Raw genomic sequence first — 18,512 nt, 5'->3', positions numbered from 1 at the left:
CCAAAAGTGCAAGGTCACTCCTAAAGGGAAAACCCGCTAGAATTGCAGTCCATGACGTCACCGTCAGCTGCTCTGTGCGCTCCGTGGGCCAGTTCGAGGGTGTCACTAACGCAGCATAATCACTGATTTGCAAAAGATACGGCATATGAAGGTAAACGAGCGTAAGCTCATCCATCTGGTTGAAGGTTTGATCAGTACCACAGCTGATACAACGTTTACAAACCCTTCATTGTGACGTGACGTTAAGACAAGGAAATGCTGTAAACCCATAACAAGTCCGAAGAAGACGAAACAGCAGTGTTAAGGTTTGATCTTCATCAAGAAGTATCCGAGTTTGTTTAAGTTCAGTTCTTTCAAGGTGTACTTTAATCACGTGTGAGTATTGCAATTGATTTGTTAGGCCTAGTTGTTATGTGACGCACTAACAGTTTGGGAACTACAATTTCGTTCTCACATTGTTTTTACCCAAGCTAGCTAAAGAAGCTGTCAAATATGGTACATTGTGTTATTGTTGTTTAATTGTCAAAGGTAGGTAGAATTTCAAATGAGGAAGTGAAAGTGAAAGGAGTAGGAGAAAAGACGGCAGCCTTGACAGCTGTCAGTCAACCCATGTTTTGAGTCGGTAGTCTATTCTTTTTTTTATGTGTTATGATGTGTCACGTTATTTTACTGAATTTAGGGGCTAGCCCAGACTGGGGCTGGAACCCAGGTCCAGCGAAAGCCAACACCTTATGCCACGTTCAAACCAACTGGGAACTCCGAACTGGGAAATTTCCGACTTCAGTGTGTTCATGACAACTGGGAATAAGGAAATAAACTAGTTCTGACTGGGAAAATGTGTTTTGAATGGTCATCCAACTCGGGAACAAAGTAGGGAACTCGGGCCTCTTTCTAGAACGCCGACTTTCCGAACCTTAAGATCACTGACGTCATGATTCGACCTGGTTTTTTTCCTAGTTCCCAGTTGTCTTGAAAGCACCATAAACCCAGTGGTGTCAAACTCATTCCATGGAGGGCCGAGTGACTGCTGGTTTTTGGTTTCTCCTTTCAATTTGTGTCCAATTAAGACCTACAACCAAACGAGGGGAGTTCCTAACTAATCAGTGACCTTAATTCATCAATCAAGTACAAGGGAGGAGTGAAAACCAGCAGACACTACCCTCTATGGAATGAGTTTGACACATGCCTTAACAGTTAACCAATGGTTCCCAAACTCGGTCCTTGGGACACCAAGGGGTGCACGTTTTAGTTTTTGCCCAAAGCTGGATGATTAGTTGATTATTTGAATCAGCTGTGTAGTTCTAGGGCAAAAACCAAAACGTGCACACTTTGGGGTCCCGAGGACTGAGTTTGGGAAACACTGAGTTACACTAAGAAGTCTGTTATGCCAAAAGGTTCAAACCTTTTGAGGAGGTCGCTAGGTGTTTCTTTAAGGTCGCTACAATATACAATCAATCCCAGACCTGTGGGGGTTTATTAAATTACATGACAAGTGGCCAGCACACTCAAGCAGGCTGCTGGCTTCTCTCTGGTGGGCACTGTGAGGAGCTGCCTACCACGTGACAACTGCTGATAAGATTATTCAATAACGGATATTGCCCAGTGTACATGAGTCATTGTGCAATAGTATTCCTTCACACCTCTGACAAGGCGTGTGCTGTTTGTTGTTTTGATGCATGCAGATCTAGAGAATATATAAACATTTGATTGTCCTAGCACGGGCCTTCCCTAGAATCAGAGTCCCTATTATCAATCTAGTGTATTCCATAGTCTGAAAAATGTATTGTCCACTTGCATGGCTCCACACCATCTCACCTTGCTGTAGAGTGATGGCGTCCAGCTCCCCCGTGGTGAACGGGGACATCTCCCGGGGTCCTAGCTCCCACCCCGGCCACAGCCCCACCACAGGCACCCTGGAGGAAACGCTGCAGCAGATGAACCGCCTCATCCAGGAGAACCGAGAGCTGAAGGGTGAGACATGGTCCTCTGTAGCTCAGCTGGTAGAGCACGGCGCTTGTAACACCAAGGTAGTGGGTTCGATCCCCGGGACCACCCATACACAAACATTTATGCACGCATGACTGTAAGTCGCTTTGGATAAAAGCGTCTGCTAAATGGCATATTATTACATGGAGAGGGGACCAGAATGTGGTTCAGCCTTATTAAAGCTTATTGAGAATCTACTGTATGGGGCAGGGACATTGGGATGTTATGGCATATGAGGTTATGATTGTCTTGCATTGGCTGATTATGTATTGACTGCTCTGTCAGTGTGTGTGTTTTTGTGTATTCTACAGTAATGTACTCCCTGTGTATCTTCCCCTGTAGAGGCGCTGAAGCAGACCAACATGTCGATGAAGGAGCGCTTCGAGGGTCTTTCTGTGTGGAGGGAGAAGCAGAGGGAGGAGAAGGAGTTCCTGGAGGGGAGGCTGGATGAGGCTCGCGGCCGCATGGAGGCCCTCTCCTTACACAACCAGGAGCTCAGCAGGAAGGTGGAGGAGCAGGAGGGAGGAGGAGGTGCAGAGGGGAAGGGACAGGTGAGAGAAAGGGAAGGCAAATGTTCCAAATGTTAGTTCTCTGGCTAGACCACATATTCAGCTTATTAATAGAGAAAATCATGTATGGAGGATTGTCTGTAGATTTAGCTAGATTTTGTATAACAAAAGAAGAGGCTTGGAAAATAAAGATGGAGTGTTTTAGTAGAATATTGATAAATATATATACTGCTGGGCAGACTGTTTTGTCCTATCTGTGCTGTGTCACCTCCAGGACGGGACAGCCAATCATAATGCAGAACTGGAGGCACTGCGTGCCCAACTGGTGCGTCTGCAGGCGGAGAAAAGTGACCTGGTGGCCATGAACTCTGAACTCCAGCTCAAGACAGGTCAGGGGTCAGAGGATGACTCCTTCATAGAGATCAGGATTGCTGTGAGTAGCACTCACTCTCTCCATCCAGCCATCCATATTATAAGGGTGTGTTCTTACTTTAGCACTGCTGTGTGTGTGTGTGTGTGTGTAGAGAGAGGATACTGGAAAGGACCTGTATCATAATGAAAAGGACTCCAGGTATGACATGAGTGCGTCCAGGCAGGAGTCTGAGGAGCTGACTGTCAGCCAGCTGCTCCAGTCCCTGAGGAAGGAGACCCAGAGGGTGGAGAGGCTACAAATCGAGCTCGAGGCTGCTAGATCCAGGTAGGCCGCATTTCTGCCTGGGCTTATGTTTGGGTGGAACCAAAGACTGATGTTCCTATGTCTTTCAGAATCACAGAGCTGGAGGAGAAGGAAACTAACACGGAGAGCTCCACACAGACCTCACTACTGCCAGAGGTGGTTTCCCCAGCGCTAGCCACCACAGCATGTGGTACTGAGCCTGAACCAGAGGAGGAGCCCCAACAGAACTCTGGGAAGGAGAAGGTAGATACACAGATAGGCTGGGTAAGAGCTTGTCTCTCACCCTGTAAGAACAGGGAAGTTATTGAGATTGAACTGTATTAATGTACAGTATGTAATAGGGATTTTCCAGGTGAATAAAATAAGTCTCATATAAAGTAAATTAATCTGGTTTAATACAAGTTGCAACAGGGAGACACCTCCAGCACAAAAGCAGAGAAGCATGGCCTTATTTTCTAATCTCACAGCACCAATGTTCTGGAAACACCCGCCGAGAAGCTTGTAGGAAGTCACAACATCAGCTGCTATAGAATGACAGTGTCCCAGAATACAATAACAATCAGTGTCCTCGGTCCTTGCACCTCCAGTCTGGCGTCAATCACAATCAACAGATATGAGAACAATCCAGAACATTCAGTATCAAGTCTAGTGACCATCAACCAGTACACAAATGAGTGTCCCAAATAAAACACTGGAAATCATGTGTATTACAGAAAAGGGAAAACATATAAATATGCTAAGCATTGTGTTAATTACTCTTAACTTTATTCATCTTAAATGTCCCCATTACAATGTCCTAACCCTTAGCTTCTCGATCAGAACTGTCAGTTTGTTGATGGACTGTTGTGTCTGTTCTGTGTCAGGCTGCGTCAGAGGTGGAGCATCTGAAGGCTCAGATGATGACCCTGTTTAATGAGCTACAACAGGCTCAGCGCAAACTGGACGACGCAGAGGGCATGAAGAAGAACCTGCAGGACAGGTGAGAGACAGAGGAAAGAGAGGCAGAGGAGAAGAGATGCAATGAAAATGTGTAAACTATACTAACCTTTGCTCTTTCCCTTTCCCCCTTTCCACCCTTTCACTTTGCCTCTATCCTGCTCTCTGTCTTTCTCTCTCTCCCCATTCCCCCTTTCTCTCTCCGTCTGTGTAGATGCAGGGATGTGGAGCAGGATGTGGTGACTCTGAAAGCCCAGCTGGTAGAGAAGCAGGAGGTTCAGAGTGAGAATGACAGATTGAAGCTGCAGGTGGACAGCATGAAGGCCCAGGGCCAGCTAGAGCAGAGGAAAGCAGGAGAGGAGAGGTGGGACGACAGTCAAGCACGCACGCACACACACACACACACACACACACACACACACTGCCTACTCCCTCTTACACTATTGGGCCAGTCCCTTGGGTGGGGTCTTGGGATGGAAATTCCCTGCTCCTCTTTTGAAATCCTCCCACGCCCCCTGTCCCCTATCAGTTTCCACTGGTCAGTGCCATTAGTTTCTATATCTAAATACTCCTTAGTCATCATGAGTCAGTTGCCCCTCCTCCCCTCCTCAGGACTAACCTGACCCAGCTGAAGGATGCCTACACCAAGCTATTCGAGGACTACAACGAGTTGAAGCAAGAGAGCAAGAACAGAGAGGTGACCACACTACTTAGCCTCTGTTAAACAGAAATCAGTCTAGTTTGGCGCTTTGCACTGTTTTGTCGTTTGTCAAAATGGTATGGCATGGTGAATGGGATGAATCTGACCCTTGCCCTCTGTGTGGCCTTCAGCCACTGGTCACTAAGGAGGTGGGAGACCTGCAGACCAGACTGGGCGCAGCAGAGAAGGCCCTGGCTGCTAAGCAACAGCAGATAGATGTCATGAAGCAAGAGATATATCAGAAGGAGAAGGAGCTGGAGACCATCTCTGTGTTCCAGGCTCAGGTAGGTTTTTTGTGTGTGTTCTCCATTTAGTTGTGTGTTTCTGTGTGTCGTAAATTATTCTGCGTTGAGCTAGAGGTGTGTGTGTGTGTGCTCACACTTTGAAAAAGGTTGAAACATTCTTATTTACTTGCACTGAACTCTTTGTGAACATTTGGAGTTGTACAGCATCAACTTAAAAGTGACCATCAGTGAAGGCAGCTTCTTTGTTAAACCGGTTTAGCAGTCAAACAGTTTATATTTGCATAAAGCGAAATAGGCACAGCACTTTTTTTTATTCTTTAAAAAAACAACATTTTTGTTTACTTCTAGTCAGACTCAGTGGCTTGATTTATGAATATGCAATGAAAAAAATAATTAAATGAAACACAACACAAGAAAGTAGGCAGTAGGCAATCTTTACTCAAGAATGCAATAATCAGCCGTAATATCAGCAGTTTTTCGTCCGTGTGCAGTACTGGTATCTCCAGCGACGGTCTCTGAAAATACACAATACATTTTGAGGTAAACATTCTTGTTGTTGAAACATCGCTCCCCTGACCAAAATCACACACATATTGTACTCACTCATGAGGATTGGAATGGTAGCTTCCGGCCCCAACTAGGTAGTTCAGGCTTGGGACTTTCCAAGAGATTAACTCATCAAAGTAGTTGACGTAGGGGGTCCACTGACAGTCCTGGTTACAGTAGCTGTTGACTCTACAGCAAAAGAACCTCCACCTGTGATACAGTGATGGAAATCACACATGTGCGGTATAGTATAAGACCTTTTTCACAGTCAGGATTATGTCAAACCTGGATTCAAATATTGGTTTTCTTTCAAATACTTCAGCTGCATTTGCTGGAACCAATAGACTAGTCCCAAAAGTGCAAATGCTGCTCATATGGCACTCCAAGCAGGCTAAATCAACCGCTCAAAGTATTTGAAAAATTAAACGAATACTATTTCAACATTTTGGCTCTGTTGAACGTTGAGGTCTACTCACCTTCTGTCCTCATGGGGGTTGGAATGATAGCTGATCATCCCATTGAGGACATAGTTTCTGGGGCATTCAAAGGCAAACTCCTGGTCAAAGTCATTTACGTAAGGAGACCAGTGGCACTCGGGCTCATAGACAAACGTGTCTTTGCACTCAAAGTCCCACACACGGTCTTCATGGTTGTTGTCATGCTGACTGAAATTAGATACATGACAATGCACATATTAATGGTTGAATTGATTTGAAAACAAACATACAGTGCATTCGGAAAGTATTCAGACTCCTTGACTCTTTCCACATTTTGTTACATTACAGCCTTATTCTAAAATTGATTAATTAAATTTTTCCTCATCAATCCACACACAATACCCCATGATGACAAAGTGAAAACAGGTTTCTAGACATTTTTGCAAATTTATAAAAAAAAGTAAAAAATACCTTTATTTAAATAACTATTCAGACCCTTTACTATGAGACTTGAAATTGAGCTCAGGTGCATCCTGTTTCCATTGATCAACCTTGATGTTTCTACAACTTCATTGGAGTCCACCTGTGGTAAATTCAATTGATTGGACATGATTTATAAGGTCCCACAGTTGTCAGAGCAAAAACCAAGCCATGAGGTCGAAAGAAGTGTCTGTAGAGCTCCGAGACAAGATTGTGTCGAGGCACAGATCTGGGGAAGGGTACCAAAACATTTCTGCAGCATTGAAGGTCCCTAAGAACTCAGTGGCCTCCATGATTCTTAAATGGAAGAAGTTTGGAACCACCAAGACTCTTCCTAGAGCTGGCCGCCCGGCCAAACTGAGCAATCGGGGGAGAAGGGCCTTGGTCAGGGAGGTGACCAAGAACCCAATGGTCACTCTGAGCTCCAGAGTTACTCTGTGGAGATGGGAGAACCTTCCAGAAGGACAACCATCTCTGCAGCACTCCAACAATCAGGCCTTTATGGTAGAGTGGCCAGACTGAAGCCACCCCTCAGTAAAGGGCACATGACAGCCCGTTTTGGAGTTTGCCAAAAGGCACCTAAAGACTCTCAGACCATGAGAGCATTCTTTGGTCTGATGAAACCAAGATTGAACTATTTGGCCTGAATGCCAAGTGTCACATCTGGCACCATCCCAACGGTGAAGCATGGTGGTGACAGCATCATGCTGTGGGGATGTGTTTCAGCGGCAGGGACTGGGACTAGTCAGGACCGAGGGAAAGATGAACAGAGCAAAGTACAGAGATCCTTGATGAAAACCTGCTCCAGAACGGTCAGGACCTCAGACTGGGGCGAAGGTTCACCTTCCAACAGGACAACAACCCTAAGCACACAGCCAAGACAACGCAGGGGTGGTTTCGGGACAAGTATCTGAATGTCCTTGAGTGGCCCAGCCAGAGGCCGGACTCGAACCCGATCTAACATCTCTGGAGAGACTTGAAAATAGCTGTGCAGCGACACTCCCCATCCAACCAGACAGAGCTTGAGAGGATCTGCAGAGAAGAATGGGAGAAACTCCCCAAATCCAGGTGTGCCAAGCTTGTAGCGTCATACCAAAGAAGACTGTAATCGCTGCCAATGGTGCTTCAACAAAGTACTGAGTAAAGGGTCTGAATACTTATGTAAATGTGATATTTCCTTTTTTTTCTTTTTTTTTATACATTTGCAAACTATTTAATCAATTTTACAAAAAGCTGTAACGTAACAAAATTTGGAAAAAGTCAAGGGGTCTGAAGACTTTCCGAATGCACTGTAAATGCATTTAAGGTTTAATTTGTTAATATGTCCAATATCAACACTGCAGTGCGGTCTCAATAAATCATTGAGTGTCTCGGTCTTGTGTCGAATACATTTGTACTCTGTCTTGATTCTGTCTCAAACAGTGAGGACTAGTAATTTCTGCCCGAGACCAGCGAAGTAAAACACTCATACTTATCAGCTTCCATTCAGTCATTGCCAGGCCAAATATATATATATATATATATATATATACTCCTTTCTTGAAACATGAATATCTTAACAGGCTTTATATATATTCACATGCGTGCCCACACAGCCTTGTTGCAGCAGAATATCATCTGCAGGCAGCAAGTGTGCAGTTCTCATAATAATAATAATAATAATATGCCATTTAGCAGACGCTTTTATCCAAAGCGACTTACAGTCATGCGTGCATACATATTTATTTTTTTGTGTATGGGTGGTCCCGGGGATCGAACCCACTACCTTAGCGTTACAAGCGCCGTGCTCTACCAGCTGAGCTACAGAGGACCACTCATGGAGCAGCTCACAGAAGAATGACATCGGTAGCCGGTAGGGTAGGAAAGACGTTTCAATTAATGATATCTACCAGTAAATACTAAGGCAACGATGGGCATGCAAACCAGGAATTGAACAAGTTTACTTCTGACGTGTTGGTTAGTAGGCTATTTGTAATGCGCAATTGTCATCATGTGATGTTTGCATCAGGGGCGTAGACATGGATGGGCCTGGGTGGACAGAAGGCCACCAACTGGGGAGCCAGGCACTGACAGGCCCACCCAATCAGATTGATGTGGACTTAGACCATCACATTTGTGTCTTTTTTCTATTAAAACAAATAAATAAATGTGATTTTGAGAGTGAAAATGTTAAAAAGCTATAGGAAAACTCACACAGGGTGCCTTTCCTTCGCTGGGTGGGCCGTTTGGGAACTTATGGGCAAAATTTGAGTATACCCACTTCTCCAGGCACCACTACACCACTTCATAGGGCCGATGGAAAGACAGCAGTCACACACAGCATGATGATAAAGGATAAGCAGTCCATAAACTCTGACATAATAAGCCAGTAGATCTCAATCATAAGAATACCAAAACACAACCATTAAGCATTTCCCAATCGAAATGTACAACTATTACTTCCCATTGCAAAGATCATTGCACGTTTAAGCACACAAAGTAACCGGTGACCTAAAGTTTAAAGTGGAACTGACAGCGTTTTAACTACTTTGCAGATATGAAACAAACAAACAATCATAATCAGTCAAATTCCCAGTTTATTTTACAAAACCAACTTTATAAGAGGTTTTAAAAATAGGTTATATTTGACTCAATGTTCCATGACGTACAGTAAGGCATTGTTGGCAGAATAAATCATGCATTGAACTGCATCCATCTAATATAATTCACCAATACATTTCTTGGTAGTCCAGAAAGTATTGCTATCAGGTTGTAAATCACAGCTGGCCTGGTACATTCCTTGCTGCCTCTATTCGGGATTCACTGTTTCAGTTTCAATGACTCAATATTCTGGACAAAAACGGACTAATGTAACTAAGGCTGGGAATGTCAATACAATCAAACTAGCAAGGGCAATGATAACAAGTCAGTCATAACATAGCTAATAGGCTAGCATATAATTATATTTATGTAGAACGCTAACACAGAGCCTAATGTTAGCTAGCTTAGCTATCTGCTAGGAGGATGTCATGCCATTGGAGGAGTGGGTGAGTGACAGACTCCCCCTGTTTTTTTGGTCGCTATACACAGCTAGAGATGCAGGTCTCATTTGGTTAGCAAGCAAGAACTGTTATACAGTTTGCATATATCTTGTGTTCGCAAATGTATTCTGGCTATCTACTCCAATTTCAGAGCACTCTCGTCTGAGTGTGCCAGAGCGCAGAACAACTGACTTTACGAACACGCAACACCTGCTGAATATGACCGGTGTCAGTAAACGTAGGCAAAAAAAGTAATATTTAGTCAAGAACGTTCTAGATAACATGTAAACCGCCTAACCAGCTCTGCAACGGTGAGTAAAATGGTCAGTGAGTTGTTCTCTCATTTGTGTCTGGAAGTAGCAAGCTAGCCAACTTTAGCCAGTTAGCTTGGGTCCTTGGTTGGGGCAGCATGCATTGGCAGGCAAGCTGCAGAAGGACGAGGAGGCTACAATTCCCCATCGTTCATCAGTGCAATTTTGATGGCCAACTAGCTGAAAAGGTTTGAGAGAGACCCCTTTTCCCTGTCTGTCTTGACTCGGTCTCGATTTGATCCAGTCTCGATCTTGAATCGGTCTCGCTTTAGGTGGTCTCGAACACAACACTGGCACTTACTGGTCTATGCAGCACAATTAGATAATTTCGTTCATAATTGGTGATGAAAAGTACAACCGCATTAACGATTAGAGAACACGCTTCATTTTGGGATTCAGTGCTAGTCAGTGAAAGTGCAGATGCAAGCAGAAAGATGAGGTTTTGCACGTTGGTAGAAGATTTGTAGTAGGCAAATAAGTGCCTATGACTTTTCTCACCTTTTTATGTGAGAGATGGATTGTCTTGAAGGGCAGTTAAACTGTAAGGGCAGGTCTAATTCGTTTTGCCATCGGAGGGCTGCAACACACAAGCAAGGGAACGATAAAAACTGAATCCATATACTGTAATACAGCATCATTGCCTAAAGGAAGTGTTAAAAAATAGTAAAAACAATTATGGCAATGGTAGTCTGCACCTCCTAGACATTTTGGTTACTCACTCTTCATGTATGTGTGCTGTAAGCCAATTAGAAATGTTTTCCTGATGACAAACCTCTTACACAAAGAAATGAACACTTCATTCAGCCTACAACTTAAAACAACAGCCTACCTTGCCCGTTGACCAAGACACCAGCAAGAAGCAGAATATAGAAATTGGGTCTGTTCATGGCTTCTCTGAGGCGTGTGGTCTTAACATAACAGCACAAGCAAGGTTAATGATCCACTTATAGAACCAGACACAAGCGGTGTCCTTGGACCATGTATTTGGGGAATTTTAGTGGTTGCATTAAGTGTTTGTATTGCTGGAATCATTCCAAGTTAGAAACACATTTTTCATGAACTATCCCTTTCAACTCAGTTATGGTTTACGGGATAAGCAATTAAGATTATTTTTCCCCCAGGGGCTCATTTGGTTGGCTATTTTAGAAAATGTACAAGATCATTGAATATAAAAAAATATATTTGGGTGAAATTCAATTTATAACCAATACACTACATTCTGGTGATGGCATTCGCATTATATCTGTACAACAATACAATCACGTCTTGTAATCATTGATACGTATAGACAAATGTTTTGTGTGTGGCCATCCGTGATTATGTGTGTACAGTGAGGGGGAAAAAAGTATTTGATCCCCTGCTGATTTTGTACGTTTGCCCACTGACAAAGAAATGATCAGTCTATAATTTTAATGGTAGGTTTATTTGAACAGTGAGAGACAGAATAACAACAACAAAATCCAGAAAAACGCATTTCAAAAATGTTATAAATTGATTTGCATCAAAGATTTCTGGCTACCAGGTGTCTTTTAAACAGGTAACGAGCTGAGATTAGGAGCACACTCTTAAAGGGAGTGCTCCTAATCTCAGCTTGTTACCTATATAAAAGACACCTGTCCACAGAAGCAATCAATCAATCAGATTCCAAACTCTGCACCATGGCCAAGACCAAAGAGCTCTCCAAGGATGTCAGGGACAAGATTGTAGACCTACATAAGGCTGGAATGGGCTACAAGACCATCGCCAAGCAGCTTGGTGAGAAGGTGACAACAGTTGGTGCGATTATTCGCAAATGGAAGAAACACAAAATAACTGTCAATCTCCCTCGGCCTGGGGTTCCATGCAAGATCTCACCTCGTGGAGTTGCAATGATCATGAGAACGGTGAGGAATCAGCCCAGAACTACACGGGAGGATCTTGTCAATGATCTCAAGGCAGCTGGGACCATAGTCACCAAGAAAACAATTGGTAACACTACGCTGTGAAGGACTGAAATTATGCAGCGCCCGCAAGGTCCCCCTGCTCAAGAAAGCACATATACAGGCCCGTCTGAAGTTAGCCAATGAACATCTGAATGATTCAGAGGAGAACTGGGTGAAAGTGTTGTGGTCAGATGAGACCAAAATCGAGCTCTTTGGCATCAACTCAACTCACCGTATTTGGAGGAGGAGGAATGCTGCCTATGACCCCAAGAACACCATCCCCACCGTCAAACATGGAGGTGGAAACATTCTGCTTTGGGGGTGTTTTTCTGCTAAGGGGACAGGACAACTTCACCGCATCAAAGGGACGATGGACGGGGCCATGTACCGTCAAATCTTGGGTGAGAACCTCCTTCCCTCAGCCAGGGCATTGAAAATGGGTCGTGGATGGGTATTCCAGCATGACAATGACCCAAAACACACGGCCAAGGCAACAAAGGAGTGGCTCAAGAAGAAGCACATTAAGGTCCTGGAGTGGCCTAGCCAGTCTCCAGACCTTAATCCCATAGAAAATCTGTGGAGGGAGCTGAAGGTTCGAGTTACCAAACGTCAGGCTCGAAACCTTAATGACTTGGAGAAGATCTGCAAAGAGGAGTGGGACAAAATCCCTCCTGAGATGTGTGCAAACCTGGTGGCCAACTACAAGAAACGTCTTACCTCTGTGATTGCCAACAAGGGTTTTGCCACCAAGTACTAAGTCATGTTTTGCAGAGGGGTCAAATACACTGCTCAAAAAAATAAAGGGAACACTTAAACAACACATCCTAGATCTGAATGAATGAAATAATCTTATTAAGTACTTTTTTCTTTTTTCGTTGAATGTGCTGACAACAAAATCACACAAATTATCAATGGAAATCAAATTTATCAACCCATGGAGGTCTGGATTTGGAGTCACCCTCAAAATTAAAGTGGAAAACCACACTACAGGCTGATCCAACTTTGATGTAATGTTCTTAAAACAAGTCAAAATGAGGCTCAGTAGTGTGTGTGGCCTCCACGTGCCTGTATGACCTCCCTACAACGCCTGGGCATGCTCCTGATGAGGTGGCGGATGGTCTCCTGAGGGATCTCCTCCCAGACCTGGACTAAAGCATCCGCCGACTCCTGGACAGTCTGTGGTGCAACGTGGCGTTGGTGGATGGAGCGAGACATGATGTCCCAGATGTGCTCAATTGGATTCAGGTCTGGGGAACGGGCGGTCCATAGCATCAATGCCTTCCTCTTGCAGGAACTGCTGACACACTCCAGCCACATGAGGTCTAGCATTGTCTTGCATTAGGAGGAACCCAGGGCCAACCGCACCAGAATATGGTCTCACAAGGGGTCTGAGGATCTCATCTCGGTACCTAATGGCAGTCAGGCTACCTCTGGCGAGCACATGGAGGGCTGTGCGGCCCCCCCAAAGAAATGCCAACCCACACCATGACTGACCCACCGCCAAACCGGTCATGCTGGAGGATGTTGCAGGCAGCAGAACGTTCTCAACGGCGTCTCCAGACTCTGTCACGTCTGTCACGTGCTCAGTGTGAACCTGCTTTCATCTGTGAAGAGCACAGGGCGCCAGTGGCGAATTTGCCAATCTTGGTGTTCTCTGGCAAATGCCAAACGTCCTGCACGGTGTTGGGCTGTAAGCACAACCCCCACCTGTGGACGTCGGGCCCTCATACCACCCTCATGGAGTCTGTTTCTGACCGTTTGAGCAGACACATGCACATTTGTGGCCTGCTGGAGGTCATTTTGCAGGGCTCTGGCAGTGCTCCTCCTGCTCCTCCTTGCACAAAGGCGGAGGTAGCGGTCCTGCTGCTGGGTTGTTGCCCTCCTACGGCCTCCTCCACGTCTCCTGATGTACTGGCCTGTCTCCTGGTAACGCCTCCATGCTCTGGACACTATGCTGACAGACACAGCAAACCTTCTTGCCACAGCTCGCATTGATGTGCCATCCTGGATGAGCTGCACTACCTGAGCCACTTGTGTGGGTTGTAGACTCCGTCTCATGCTACCACTAGAGTGAAAGCACCGCCAGCATTCAAAAGTGACCAAAACATCAGCCAGGAAGCATAGGAACTGAGAAGTGTCCGTGGTCACCACCTGCAGAACCACTTCTTTATTGGGGGTGTCTTGCTAATTGCCTATAATTTCCACCTGTTGTCTATTCCATTTGCACAACAGCATGTGAAATTTATTGTCAATCAGTGTTGCTTCCTAAGTGGACAGTTTGATTTCACAGAAGTGTGATTGACTTGGAGTTATATTGTGTTGTTTAAGTATTCCCTTTATTTTTTTGAGCAGTGTACTTATTTCCCTCATTAAAATGCAAATCAATTTATAACATTTTTGACATGGGTTTTACTGGATTTTTGTTGTTGTTATTCTGTCTCCCACTGTTCAAATAAACCTACCATTAAAATTATAGACTGATCATGTCTTTGTCAGTGGGCAAACGTACAGAATCAGCAGGGAATCAAATACTTTTTTCCCTCACTGTATGTGTCATTTTAATAATGTGTGCTATTTATTTATGTTTTGTGTTTGTTTTTTAAGTGTGTGTGTGTGTGTGTGTGTGTGTGTGTGTGTGTGTGTGTGTGTGTATATATATATATATACAAACACACACACACACACACAGTGGGGAGAACAAGTATTTGATACACTGACGATTTTGCAGGTTTTCCTACTCACATTGTATGATTTTTAAGTAATTAATTTGCATTTTATTTTATTGCATGACATAAGTATTTGATACATCATAAAAGCAGAACTTAATATTTGGTACAGAAACCTTTGTTTGCAATTACAGAGATCATACGTTTCCTGTAGGTCTTGACCAGGTTTGCACACACTGCAGCAGGGATTTTGGCCCACTCCTCCATACAGACCTTCTCCAGATCCTTCAGGTTTCGGGGCTGTCGCTGGGCAATACGGACTTTCAGCTCCCTCCAAAGATTTTCTATTGGGTTCAGGTCTGGAGACTGGCTAGGCCACTCCAGGACCTTGAGATGCTTCTTATGGAGCCACTCCTTAGTTGCCCTGGCTGTGTGTTTCGGGTTGTTGTCATGCTGGAAGACCCAGCCACGACCCATCTTCAATGCTCTTACTGAGGGAAGGAGGTTGTTGGCCAAGATCTTGCGATACATGGCCCTATCCATCCTCCCCTCAATACGGTGCAGTCGTCCTGTCCCCTTTGCAGAAAAGCATCCCCAAAGAATGATGTTTCCACCTCCATGCTTCACGGTTGGGATGGTGTTCTTGGGGTTGTACTCATCCTTCTTCTTCCTCCAAACACGGCGAGTGGAGTTTAGACCAGAAAGCTCTATTTTTGTCTCATCAGACCACATGACCATCTCCCATTCCTCCTCTGGATCATCCAGATGGTCATTGGCAAACTTCAGACGGGCCTGGACATGCGCTGGCTTGAGCAGGGGGACCTTGCGTGCACTGCAGGATTTTAATCCATGACGGCGTAGTGTGTTACTAATGGTTTTCTTTGAGACTGTGGTCCCAGCTCTCTTCAGGTCATTGACCAGGTCCTGCCGTGTAGTTCTGGGCTGATCCCTCACCTTCCTCATGATCATTGATGCCCCACGAGGTGAGATCTTGCATGGAGCCCCAGACCGAGGGTGATTGACCGTCATCTTGAACTTCTTCCATTTTCTAATAATTGCGCCAACAGTTGTTGCCTTCTCACCAAGCTGCTTGCCTATTGTCCTGTAGCCCATCCCAGCCTTGTGCAGGTGTACAATTTTATCCCTGATGTCCTTACACAGCTCTCTGGTCTTGGCCATTGTGGAGAGGTTGGAGTCTGTTTGATTGAGTGTATGGACAGGTGTCTTTTATACAGGTAACGAGTTCAAACAGGTGCAGTTAATACAGGTAATGAGTGGAGAACAGGAGGGCTTCTTAAAGAAAAACTAACAGGTCTGTGAGAGCCGGAATTCTTACTGGTTGGTAGGTGATCAAATACTTATGTCATGCAATAAAATGCAAATTAATTACTTAAAAATCATACAATGTGATTTTCTGGATTTTTGTTTTAGATTCCGTCTCTCACAGTTGCAGTGTACCTATGATAAAAATGACAGACCTCTACATGCTTTGTAAGTAGGAAAACCTGCAAAATCGGCAGTGTATCAAATACTTGTTCTCCCCACTGTATATATATCTCTATACACCAGCAAGAAGCAGAATATAGAAATTGGGTCTGTTCATGGCTTCTCTGAGGCGTATGGTCTTAACATAACAGCACAAACAAGGTTAATGATCCACTTATAGAACCAGACACAAGCGGTGTCCTTGGACCATGCATTTGGGGAATTTTAGTGGTTGCATTAAGTGTTTGTATTGCTGGAATCATTCCAAGTTAAACACATTTTTCATGAACTATCCCTCTTAACTCAGAGTTATGGTTTACGGGATAAGCAATTCAAGATTATTTTTCCCCAGGGGCTCATTGGTTGGCTATTTTACAAAATGTACAAGATCATTGAATATAAAAAATATATATTTGGGCGAAATTCAATTTTATAACCAATACACTACATTCTGTTGACGGCATTCGCATTATATCTGTACAACAATACAATCACGTCTTGTAATCATTGATACGTATAGACAAATGTTTTGTGTGTGGCCATCCGTGATTATGTGTGTACGTGTCATTTTAATAATGTGTGCAATTTATTTGTTTGTTTTTGTGTTTTTTATTTGTTATGTATGTGTGTGTGTGTATATATATATATATATATATATAACATTGTTTTATTGTTTTATTTTTTGTCCAGGCGGAGGTGTACTCCTCTGACTTCTATGCGGAGCGAGCAGCTCGGGAGAAGATTCACGAGGAGAAGGAACGTCTGTCTGCTCAGCTGGAGTTTGTCAAGAAACAGAACACTCAGCTACAGGACGAGATGGACTCACTGGGCAGGTACGCATCAGATTACATATTGGTCATATGATCACAGACTGGTCATATTAGGTCACGTTCACTGCCATTTTGGATCCACCACTTGACTACAACTGGTTTCTGTAGGCAATCTCTGAGCGATATGCGGAGGAGACACATGCCACGTGGAGGCAATCCACATGAGGGCGCTGGTCCACAAAACATGCAGGGAGACAGAGGTACAGGACTGGACATTGCTATAAGTCATTCACCTTGCTGAGAGAGAAGGGCTCAAGCCAGGGCACATCATACTGTTTTCTGCCAATGAAATGTTATCTCATATTTATTTTATTAAGAAAACACTCTGCTCCTCCCCATCCCATCTCACATTTATTTACAACAATGATAAATCATGCAATTATGCTGTACATAAGGCAATACCATTATCATACCACTGTGTCTGATAGGTGGTGATGCCGGGGACTGGCAGCAGCAGGGGAATATACCGGAGCACGTCTGCCCCAAGTGTAATGAGATCCTACCAGACCTGGACAGCCTACAGATTCACATCATGGACTGCATCATCTGAGCCTTCATCATCGTCATCAGCAACAACAAAGACAACCGCAGCAGATGCACCTTAATCTGATTCTACCTCCTCTTCTTCATCATCTGATTATGGCAGAGTAAAATGCAGCCTTTATGCTCTAAAACATGCATTTATTTTGAAGTTCAGGACTATGTTGCTCTGGTCTATGTTTTAGAACATATAACTATAATATAAAATGTATTCTTACAGTGCACAACTAGAGACACATTTGTTTTTGTTAGAGGGGCGTAAAAGATCCAGTAAAATGTATAACGTTTATTATGCTGTTAGGTGATAAATGGCGAACTGGAATTTTTATAATTTTGTTTAAGTTTGTTTAACTTTTTTTTCCTTATGACAGCTGTCTGTCACTTTGTTTCTTGCTAAAGACTTAATTCTAAACTATTTGGTTTATTAAATACTTATTCTGGATTTTTGGGTGGTTGTTCAATTTAATCAAGCTGTAATTCTGTTTCGATGAAGAAGGTAATGAATAGATAATAATTACAGCATAGACATTTTGTTTAGAAAAATTACAAGATAAATTGCTTCAACAGAGGGAAGGATGCCCAAGACACTTTTAATGTTTTAGTTTTGTTGTAAATGTATATTGCACATACATTTTATCCATCATCGTGATGGTTTGTACATTTATAATTAAACCTATTTACAGCTCATGTAGCTTGCAGGAAGTATGACTATACAAGGGAGTGTGTACTGTATTAGCTAACTACTAACTTCTGTATACAGATGTATTTACAAATCCTGTGTTGATTCTGTAAAATAGTTATGAAAATATGTATTAAAGGTGTTACTGGTACAGTATGCTGTTTCTTTCGTTATGTTGTTGCACACACATCTAGAATATAAAACTCTGATAGCACCTGAAAAAATGTAACATGAGAGTACCCACCATATATATATATATATATATGAGAGAGAGAGAACAGAATCTGCTTTATATCTATGGTACCCACTACCTGCAGATGTTTGTTCAGTCAGTGCTATCTGGGATCCTTGGGACGTCCCTACCCTAATCTCTTACCCTTATCTAAGCCATTCGACTTCAATATGGTAGGGACGTCCCAAGGATTTGCGATAGCACAGACCATGTTTGTCAACATTCACCAAATTTGTTTATATATTAGCACAGCGGCTGTAGCCTATATTTAAAGGAGCCATGCCTACTTTAGGGGCACCAGTCAATAAAATG

General features: G+C 43.7%; 2 protein-coding genes across 6 annotated transcripts; one reads left to right on the top strand and one right to left on the bottom strand.

Moving 5' to 3' along the window:
• Window positions 1–210: 210 nt before the first annotated feature.
• Window positions 211–18,124, top strand: LOC311139410 (optineurin-like). Of its 5 annotated transcripts, none has more exons than XM_084174282.1 (13): window positions 212–375; window positions 1,826–1,971; window positions 2,329–2,537; window positions 2,770–2,928; window positions 3,020–3,192; window positions 3,261–3,435; window positions 4,035–4,150; window positions 4,322–4,471; window positions 4,720–4,804; window positions 4,939–5,091; window positions 16,610–16,752; window positions 16,858–16,949; window positions 17,178–18,124. In XM_084174282.1, exons 2-13 carry the CDS (start codon window positions 1,830–1,832, stop codon window positions 17,297–17,299), a joined length of 1,719 nt encoding a protein of 572 aa, XP_084030408.1. In that variant the 5' UTR covers window positions 212–375; window positions 1,826–1,829; the 3' UTR covers window positions 17,300–18,124. The 5 variants fall into 5 exon arrangements, with proteins under 5 accessions (XP_084030410.1, XP_084030407.1, XP_084030408.1 ...); XM_084174283.1 differs by having other exon boundaries at window positions 217–375; window positions 3,261–3,414; XM_084174284.1 differs by lacking the exon at window positions 16,858–16,949 and having other exon boundaries at window positions 211–375.
• LOC311139411 (hemagglutinin/amebocyte aggregation factor-like) lies at window positions 5,471–10,784 on the bottom strand. The gene is made up of 5 exons (XM_084174286.1): window positions 10,676–10,784; window positions 10,345–10,423; window positions 6,075–6,263; window positions 5,656–5,808; window positions 5,471–5,567 (listed from the first exon to the last, which is right to left on the bottom strand). The coding sequence occupies exons 1-5, from the start codon at window positions 10,731–10,733 to the stop codon at window positions 5,519–5,521; spliced, it is 528 nt and encodes a 175-aa protein (XP_084030412.1). The 5' UTR covers window positions 10,734–10,784; the 3' UTR covers window positions 5,471–5,518.
• Window positions 18,125–18,512: the final 388 nt, after the last annotated feature.

This window comes from Coregonus lavaretus (genome assembly GCF_964263955.1).
Source record: "Coregonus lavaretus genome assembly, chromosome: 13".
In the NCBI taxonomy this organism is placed as follows: domain Eukaryota; kingdom Metazoa; phylum Chordata; class Actinopteri; order Salmoniformes; family Salmonidae; genus Coregonus; species Coregonus lavaretus.
This window is presented reverse-complemented; position numbering and strand designations above follow the sequence as displayed.